At 41.8% G+C, this 9,979-nt stretch overlaps 1 protein-coding gene across 1 annotated transcript; it reads left to right on the forward strand.

The window, feature by feature from the left end:
- The first annotated feature begins 4,039 nt into the window (after positions 1–4,039).
- Positions 4,040–7,676, forward strand: LOC109870355 (thioredoxin domain-containing protein 9). Its single transcript, XM_020460847.2, has 5 exons — positions 4,040–4,171; positions 5,014–5,239; positions 5,936–6,054; positions 6,279–6,533; positions 6,936–7,676. The coding sequence occupies exons 2-5, from the start codon at positions 5,054–5,056 to the stop codon at positions 7,054–7,056; spliced, it is 681 nt and encodes a 226-aa protein (XP_020316436.1). The 5' UTR covers positions 4,040–4,171; positions 5,014–5,053; the 3' UTR covers positions 7,057–7,676.
- Positions 7,677–9,979: the final 2,303 nt, after the last annotated feature.

Genomic DNA, 9,979 nt, shown 5'->3' on the forward strand with positions numbered 1-9,979 from the left:
GAAATACTTGTGTTCCTAGCTCCAACAGTGCAGTAGTATCTAGAGAAATGATTGTGTTCCTCGCTCCAACAGTGCAGTAGTATCTAGAGAAATGATTGTGTTCCGAGCTCCAACAGTGCAGTAGTATCTAGAGAAATGATTGTGTTCCTCGCTCCAACAGTGCAGTAGTATCTAGAGAAATGATTGTGTTCCTCGCTCCAACAGTGCAGTAGTATCTAGAGAAATGATTGTGTTCCTCGCTCCAACAGTGCAGTAGTATCTAGAGAAATGATTGTGTTCCTAGCTCCAACAGTGCAGTAGTATCTAGAGAAATGATTGTGTTCCTAGCTCCAACAGTGCAGTAGTATCTAGAGAAATACTTGTGTTCCTAGCTCCAACAGTGCAGTAGTATCTAGAGAAATGATTGTGTTCCTAGCTCCAACAGTGCAGTAGTATCTAACAATACACACAAATCTAAAAGTAAAAGACTATATTAAGAAATATATAAATATTAGGATGAACAATGTCAGAACGGCATTGACTAGAATACAGTATATACAGTACATACAGTACATATGAAATGAGTAAAGCAGGATGTAAACATTTATTAAAGTGACTAGTGTTCCATTATTAAAGTGGCCAGTGATTCCATGTCTATGTATAGGGGGCAGCAGCCTCTAAGGTGCAGGGATGAGTAGCCGGGTAGTGATGGCTGTTTAACAGTCTGATGGCTTTGAGATTGAAGCTGTTTTTCAGTCTCTCGGCCACAGCTTTGATGCACCTGTACTGAAAGATACAGGGCCCCATTCATTCTTTCCTTTACACGCATCAGTTGTCCTGGTCCCTTTGCAGAAAAACAGCCCCAAAGCATGTTTCCACCCCCATGCTTCACAGTAGGTATGGTATTCTTTGGATGCAACTCAGCATTCTTTGTCCTCTAAACACGACGAGTTGAGTTTTTACCAAAAAGTTATATTTTGGTTTCATCTGACATTCTCCCAATCTTCTTCTGGATCATCCAAATGCTCTCTAGCAAACTTCAGACGGGCCTGGACATGTACTGGCTTAAGCAGGGGGACACGTCTGGCACTGCAGGATTTGAGTCCCTGGCAGTGTAGTGTGTTACTGATGGTAGGCTTTGTTACTTTGGTCCCAGCTCTCTGCAGGTCATTCACTAGGTCCCCCCGTGTGGTTCTGGGATTTTTGCTCACCGTTCTTGTGATCATTTTGACCCCACGGGGTGAGATCTTGCGTGGAACCCCAGATCGAGGGAGATTATCAGTGGTCTTGTATGGCTTCCATTTCCTAATAATTGCTCCCACAGTTGATTTCTTCAAACCAAGCTGCTTACCTATAGCAGATTCAATCTTCCCAGCCTGGTGCAGGTCTACAATTTTGTTTCTGGTGTCCTTTGACAGCTCTTTGGTCTTGGCCATAGTGGAGTTTGGAGTGTGACTGTTTGAGGTTGTGAACAGGTGTCTTTTATACTGATAACAAGTTCAAACAGGTGCCATTAATACAGGTAACGAGTGGAGGACAGAGGAGCCTCTTAAAGAAGAAGTTACAGGTCTGTGAGAGCCAGAAATCTTGCTTGTTTGTCGGTGACCAAATACTTATTTTCCACCATAATTTGCAAATAAATTCATAAAAAATCCTACAATGTGATATTCTGGATTTTCTTTCTCATTGTGTCTGTCATAGTTGAAGTGTACCTATGATGAAAATTACAGGCCTCTCATCTCTTTAAGTAGGAGAACTTGCACAATTGGTGGCTGACTAAATACTTTTTTGCCCCACTGTACCTGTTCATTGAAATTAATTCCAGGTGACTACCTCATGAACCTGGTTGAGAAAATGCTGACTGGCGAGGCAAAGGGTGTCTGTCTACTTTGAAGAATCTCAAATATAAAACATATTTTGATTTGTTTCACTTTTTTGGTTACTACATGATTCCATTTGTCTTATTTCATAGTTTTGATGTCTTCACTATTATTTTACAATGTAGAAAATAGTAAAAAATAAAGAAACCTTTGAATGAGTAGGTGTGTCCACACTTTTGACTGGTAACGTTACTATATATATATATATACAGTTGAAGTTGGAAGTTTACTTCCATTTAGTTTGGAGTCATTAAAACTCGTTTTTCAACCACTCCACAAATTTCTTGTTAACAAACTATAGTTTTGGCAAGTCAAATCTATTTTGTGCATGACTCAAGTACTTTTTCCAACAACTGTTTAAAAACAGATTATTTCACTTATAATTCAATGTATCATAATTCCAGTGGGTCAGAAGTTTACATAGACTAAGTTGACTGTGCCTTTAAACAGCTTGGAAAATTCCAGAAAATGATGTCATGGCTTTAGAAGCTTCTGATAGGCTAATTGGAAATCATTTGAGTCAATTGGAGGTGTACCTGTGGATGTATTTCAAGGCCTACCTTCAAACTCAGTGCCTCTTTGCTTGACGTCATGGGAAAATCAAAAGAAATCAGCCAAAACCCCAGAAAAAAATTTGTAGATCTCTACAAGTCTGGTTCATCCTTGGGAGCAATTTCCAAACGCCTGAAGGTACCAAGTGAATTTGTACAAACATTAGTAAGCAAGTATAAATACCATGGTACCACGCAGCCGTCATACTGCTCAGGAAGGAGACGCGTTCTGTCTCCTAGAGATGAACGTACTTTGGTGCGAAAAATGCAGATCAATCCCAGAACAACAGCAAAGGACCTTGTGAAGATGCTGGAGGAAACCGGTACAAAAGTATCTATATCCACAGTAAAACGAGTCCTATATCGACATAACCTGAAAGGCCGCTCAGCAAGGAAAGAGTCACTGCTCCAAAACCGCCATTAAAAAGCCAGACTACCGTTTGCAACTGCACATGGGGACAAAGATGGTACTTTTTGGAGAAATGTTCTCTGATCTGATGAAACAAAAATAGAACTGTTTGGCCATAATGACCATTGTTATGTTTGGTGGAAAAAGGGGGAGGCTTGCAAGCCGAAGAACACCATCACAATCTTGAACCATGGGGGTGGCAACATCATGTTGTGGGGGTGCTTTGCTGCAGGAGGGACTGGTGCACTACACAAAATAGATGGCATCATGAGGAAAATTGTGGATATATTGAAGCAACATCTCAAGACATCAGTCAGGAAGTTAAAGCATGGTTGCAAATGGATAATTACCCCAAGCATATTTCCAAAGTTGTGGTAAAATTGCTTAAGGACAACAAAGTCAAGGTATTGGAGTGGCCATCACAAAGCCCTGACCTCAATCCTATAGAAAATGTGTGAGCAGAACTGAAAAAAAGTTTGTGTGCGCAAGGAGGCCTGCAAACCTGACTCAGTTACACAGGAATTGGGCCAAAATTCACCCAACTTATTGTGGGAAGCTTGTGGAAGGACACTGAAAATTTTGACTCAAGTTTAAATTGTTTAAGGCAATGCTACCAAATACTAATTGAGTGTATGTTAACTTCTGACCCACATGTCATGTGATGAAAGAAATAAAAGATGAAATAATGATCTACTATTATTCTAACATTTCACGTTCTTAAAATAAAGTGGTGATCCTAATTGACCTAAAAAGGAATTTTTACTAGGATTACATTTCAGGAATTGTGACACTGAGTTCAAATGTATTTGGCTAAAGTGTATGTAAACTTCCGACTTCAACAGTATATTGTAACAACACTGGGTTTATATGCGCGGATATCGACTCTGCCGCTTGAGTATGCTTTTGGTCCACAGTCGATAGCGCGCTGGATTTCGGGCTTGAAGGCCGAGGGTTCGAGACCTGCTCAGATCGACTTGCCTGTAAAAAAAAATAAAAAATACATGTCACGGTTGTGTGTGCAGGCTGGATAACGTTCTTGTCGCTAGCTAGCCAACTTCAACTAACTCAGTCAAGGGCAACATTGAAACTGGAATGACAGTACACTAGTTGAATTTTCGTTTGTTTCGTATTTTTGTCCTATTGGCATTTATTTGTAAACGTCCATGATAATGACGTTGATGCGTGATTTCGACTGGTTCACAAAAAGTACTCGTGTCATCTGGACACTTGTTCATTCTCATCCAGCAGGGGGCAACCTTCTGCATAATGTGACCTAAAATCTCCTTCTGTACCACACTGCGCGCTCTGCAGTCTGCAAAGATACGACACTGAGCCAGAGGGTACCGCTTTTGGTGAGTAGGCTAGCCATATTGTCAGCTTTGTAGTATTGATAAAGTCATGTGGAAATGATAAATTCAGTCGGCCCTATTAACATAAGTGGTTGCTTTTTTGTTGTAATCTTGTAGCTTCAGTGTCTGGGCAACTTGGTCGTTTTTGACAGGTCGCTAACGTTAGCCAGCTAGCTAGCTACCCAGCGTTCTCTGACCACGCAGCTGTTAGCCTAGCTAGCTAGCCTAGCTAACAGCCCTACCTTGATGTAGCTAGCGAGCTAGGCTAAAACGACGCCGGTGATTTGTTCCTTTGTTCATTTTTGACATCTTTCTACTTTGTCTGAAAGCTGATACGATTCATAGTAGGCTAACAAACATCTGACATCTATTGTTCAATTGGGACTTTATCTTTGGCTAACGTTAGCATTCTTGCTAATTAACGTTAGCTAACAGACAATGGTAATTTGTTAGCGATAGGTGGGGAATCAAATAGCAAAACTTTCAAAATAGTTAACCAACGTTACTGTTTTAAGTTGTATTTTGTAAGACTAAATATTTTGATAACTTTCTAAAGGGGAATAACTTAAGCTAGTTAGCTAGGTAACGTTAGCTAGTAGCTGTAGTTTAGTAACCCATCGAGTTGAGTTCACCATGCCAGGTAGTTGTTACATTAGCTAACGAAAGATAGCTACTAGCTATCTAACTTTGGTTGTGTTCGATTTAAAGCATCAGTGTGTAGTTTCCATGGTCACCGGCCAGGGTTATTAGCTAGTTGGCTTAATCCTTGGTCCAACCATTGCATTTCAGAAAGAGAAATTCAATCTATAAAATTGTCTCTGACTCTCACTCACCCCATCCCTCAGGAATAGAGTGATTGTGTCAGAAGTTTCAAAGCTTTTCATCATGGCGAGTCAGTCGATGGAGATCATGGCCAAAGCGCTGGAGCAGCAAGTGCTGCAGTCAGCCAGGATGGTGGAGGAGCAGTTGGACAAAGAGCTGGGGAAGCTGGAGCGCATGGATGACGACGAGATGGAAAAGCTGAAGGAGAGGAGGATGGAGGCCCTCAAGAAATCGCAGAAACAGAAGCAGGTAGGTGGGGAAAGGCAATATGGTGGATGCCTAACAAGCATTTGCTTTAGTACATCAACCTACACTGGACACCTGCTCATCGAACATCTCATTCCAAATCCACTCTTTTGTGAAGGCGTTCTACTAGATGTTGGAACTTTGCTGCAGGGACTTGCATACATTCAGCCACAAGCATTAGTGAGGTGGGAAACTGATTTTGGGGTGGTTAGTTCTGGCTCGCAGTCGGCGTTCCAATTATTTGATGGGGGTCAGTGCTCTGCAGGCCAGTCACCGATCTTGACAAACCATTTCTGTATGGACCTGGCTTTGTGCACGGGGGAGTTCTGCTGAAACAGGAAAAGGCCTTCCCCAAACTGTTGCCACAAAGTTGGAAGCACAGAATCTAGGGGTCTGAACCATGAAAAACAGCCACAGACCATTATCCCGGGCAGCTCGAGCAGGGCAGAAATTTGACATACTGACTTGTTGGAAAGGTGGCATCCTATGTCCTATCCATGTTTAGTCACTGACCTCTTCAGTAAGGCCAATGTTTGTCTATGGAGATTGCATGGCTGTGTAGACTATTTCATACACATATCGGCAACAGGTGTGGCTGAAATAGCAGAATCCATATATTTTGAAGGTGTCCACATACTTTTGTGTGTATGTCATACCAGTAACAACTCATCATAGTGTCTGTGTGCTCTGTCCCATAAGGAGTGGCTGTCTAAAGGGCATGGGGAGTATAAGGAAATCCCCAGTGAGAAAGATTTCTTCCCAGAGGTAAAGGAGAGCAATCGTGTGGTCTGCCATTTCTACAGAGACTCCACCTTCAGGTTGGTAACACAGCAATGTTTTCCCCTCTTCCTGTTTTTCTCTTGCCATTCCAGGCTGCAAAACATTTTACTGCTGCTAATGAATTGAGCCCTGCTCCGGAGTGAGCTTACCCTCCCAAAATCCCTAAGAAAGGATTAGAAGGGGATTTATTGCCCAGTAAACCTTAATTGCAGCTTCTACCAGGATCTTAACCCTGCTGTCTCCTTCCCCCTGCCTTATAAAGATGCAAGATCCTGGACAAGCACCTGGGTATCCTGGCCAAGAAGCACCTGGAGACTAAGTTCATCAAGCTGAATGTGGACAAGGCGCCGTTCCTGACAGAGAGGCTGCGGATCAAGGTGATTCCCACGCTGGCGCTGGTTAAGGACGGGAAGACCAAGGATTACGTGGTAGGATTCACCGACCTGGGGAACACGGACGAGTTCTCCACAGAGGTGCTGGAGTGGAGATTGGGCTGCTCTGACGTCATCAACTACAGGTACACAGACGGGTGTGATTTCCTACAGATAATCACACCTCTAGCTAGAAAGATGATCCGTCTAGGTATTTCCTGTCAAGCATGAGGCCATTGGTTCATGTGCGAAGGAATAGAAATCCTTACCTGTTCATGCAAAACCACATGCTGATTAGTCTTATTAAATGGATTCTAGATAGCATGCTAGCAAATACCCATAGACTTCCAGTCATTGCGCTAATGCTAGTAACATGGCTCACAAAACTACCTCTTCAACTTCCTTCATACTGGACAGACGTAAATGGTGCATATAGACAAAAAAGGTAATCTGAATCTGGAAGTAGATAGAGCCTCATTTCCAAAATCTCAAAGTATCCCTTTAAATCCTACATCATAACACCCCTCTACCCTTGTCTTCTCCTCCAGTGGTAACCTAATGGAGCCCCCCACCTTGACACAGAAATCTGGTTCAAAGTTTGCCAAGGTGGAGAAGAAGACCATCAGAGGGAGAGGACACGATTCAGACTCTGGTTCTGAAGATGACTAGAAGACTGTCAGCCTTCAACCTCTGTCTCTCAGGGCTAATACCCACTAACTGGCAGAACCATCTCCTCCAGTTTTATCAATTTCCTTCTCCCCCTTCTATAATTTTCTTATTTATTATAGTCTTCCATGCTTTATTTTTCCATTTATTTTTGGATTGGAATTCTGACTTATTTTGTTTGGACTTAAAATATGATTTAATGTCATTTATATTCAACTGGCAAGTAAAAGGAGGATTCCTGTCTGAGCCACTGAACTCTTTCTGCTCTGACTGGCTCCCCTTGAAATGGTTAATTTGATTCCAATTTGAAGTCTAAAACCTGACCTTCAGCCCTGATGCAGTTACCCTGTATCATAACAGATTTGATTCTAATTTATAGACTTGCATTTTTAACAAACAACCATCCTTACGAACAGTAACACTTGCAACATTAACATCGATCCATGTCATTTGCCTTTGTTGAACCCATTCAGCGGTTCAGTAGCAACAATCAAGTGCCAGCTTCATTCCACAACCTCCATCCTCCTTCCAGTCTTGTCAGTGTGTGATGGTAGAACAGGTTTGAGGTTTTCTATAAAAAAAATTAGCTTGATCTTAATTAATAAAAAATAAGCTGATCATCACTGGTGCTTTGTGTCATTTCCCTCTGACTTTTGATTCATGTTTTTGTTTGAAATATAAGAGGGGTGTGATAGACAGGTTTCTGTCCAGGTATAGATTCAACACATTGTACAGGGATTTCACTGAGTCAGTTGAATCATGGATTTTTGAAAGGCCATCTTTGAAAGGCCAAACAAGCTACTTATTCACAGCCTTTACTGTCCTCTACATGTTTGAGACGTCGTATGATCAGCTCTCTGCTGTTCAGGTAGGTGTCTTCCTCAGTAGGGAGACCATGGGGCAGCGTGAGTGGCTGGATCCTGGACAGAGGGAGGAGCGATGAAAGTGGTTCTACACTTAACAAAAATATAAATGCAACCATTTCTTAAACTGATTTCCTTTTGTGAAATCTATTTAAATAAATTCGGTCGGCCCTAATATCGGTATTTCCAGTCTTGTGAAATACATAAGCTGTTGGTGAAGGATCCTTTTTTTAAAGGGCGTGGATCAGAAAACCAACATGGGGTGATTGTGGGGAATGAATGGCACGACAATGGGCCTCGGGATCTCGGCACAGTATCTGTACTCAAATTGCCATCGATAAAATGCATGTCTGTACTATAACTCTGTTCACAATGTTGACATCAGCAAACCAGTCGCCCACAAAACGCCATACACACGGTCTGCCATCTGCCCGGTACAGTTGAAACCAGGATTCATCCATGAAGAGTACACTTCTCCAGTGTGCCAATGGCCATCGAAGGTGAGAATTTGCCCACCGAAGTTGGTTACAACTCTGAACTGCAGGCCGGTCAAGACCCTGGTGAGGACAACAAGCAAGCAGATGAGCTTCCCTGATGAAACCCACAGTTTCATCAGCTGTCCGGTGGCTCATCTCAGAACATCCTGCAGGTGAATAAGCTGGATGTGGAGGTCCTGGGCTGGCATGATTACACGTGGTCTGCAGTTGAGGCCAGTTGGATATACTGCCAAATTCTCTAAAAGGCAATTGAAGGAGGCTTATGGTAGAGAAATTAACATACAATTATCTGGCAACAGCTCTGGTGGACAGTATTGTGTCGAGGCACAGATCTGGAGAAGGGTACCAAAAACAATTATTCAGCATTGAAGGTGCCCAAGAACACAGTGGCCTCCATCATTCTTAAATGGAAGAAGTTTGGAACCACCAAGGCTCTTCCTAAAGCTGGCAGCCTGGCCAAACTGAGCAATCAAGGGAGAAGGGCCTTGGTCAGGGAGAGCTCTCCTCTGTGGAGAAGGGAAAACCTTCCAGAAGGACAACTGTCTCTGCAGCGCTCCACCAATCAGGCCTTTATGGTAGAGTGGCCAGACGGAAGCCACTCCTCAGTAAACAGCCCGTTTTGAGTGCCAAGCTTGTAGCGTCATACCCAAGAAGACTTGAGGCTGTAATCACTGCCAAAGGTTCTTCAACAAAGTACTGATTACTTATGCAAATGTAATATTTTTATTTATTTATAAATTTGCCAAAAGTTCTAAAAACCTGTTTTTGCTTTGTCCTTATGGGATATTGTGTAGATTGATGAGGGGGGAAAAACTATTGAATCAATTTTAGAATAAAGCTGTAACGTAACAAAATTTGGAAATAGTCAAGGGGACTGAATATTTCCAAATGCATTGTACCCCCAAAAAACTACTTCAGTAGTACTTTAAAATAGTTTTACTTCAATACTAAAAAAAATAAAGGATGAGAAAAGGCAATGTTGTACTGACTATGAAGGAGTCAACTCAATATTTAAAATTGTCCAAATAATATATTCCCTACAAATATTTTCCAAATACATGAACAAAATATCATTAAAAAACATTTAAAAATACGTTTCCTACAATGCTTCCAAAAAAAGAATGTAAATAACCCCCCCCCCCCCCCCCCCCCATGGAACACGAGACAACGTGTTGATTCAAACACCAATCATCTGAATGATTGCTTAATAACAACTGCCTGCCAGAAAGATTATCTTCCTTTAATAAATTAGACTTCATCGTTACCTGAATTGGGGTAAATATGTGAAGCCCACGACATAGCATTGCCATATTTACTTGTTGGTTGATAGAGGCGTGCGGGATGCAATGTTATAGCACAAAGTTTCTAAACAATTTTTGATTATAGTGCAAAAAACATAATATGCGGATGGGCCAAGGCAAATACTGAATCCTACCAAGATATAAAGTGTTGTTACAAAACTGTCAAACAAACTAGCTACATTCTAAACAAAATCGAAATGCAGCTAAAATACGCGTTCAGGGTTAACAGAGGATTTTCACGTTTTCGCATTTATGAATTTAAACG

This window comes from Oncorhynchus kisutch, linkage group LG2, assembly GCF_002021735.2.
Source record: "Oncorhynchus kisutch isolate 150728-3 linkage group LG2, Okis_V2, whole genome shotgun sequence".
In the NCBI taxonomy this organism is placed as follows: Eukaryota; Metazoa; Chordata; class Actinopteri; order Salmoniformes; family Salmonidae; genus Oncorhynchus; species Oncorhynchus kisutch.

What these genes read in the sequence shown, in the direction of transcription:
- LOC109870355 (XM_020460847.2), top strand. Translation starts at nt 5,054, where the DNA reads ATGGCGAGTCAGTCGATGGAGATCATGGCCAAAGCGCTGGAGCAGCAA. An exon ending in AATCGCAGAAACAGAAGCAG is followed by an intron (nt 5,240 to 5,935) that starts GTAGGTGGGGAA and finishes CTGTCCCATAAG; the next exon opens with GAGTGGCTGTCTAAAGGGCA. An exon ending in TACAGAGACTCCACCTTCAG is followed by an intron (nt 6,055 to 6,278) that starts GTTGGTAACACA and finishes TGCCTTATAAAG; the next exon opens with ATGCAAGATCCTGGACAAGC.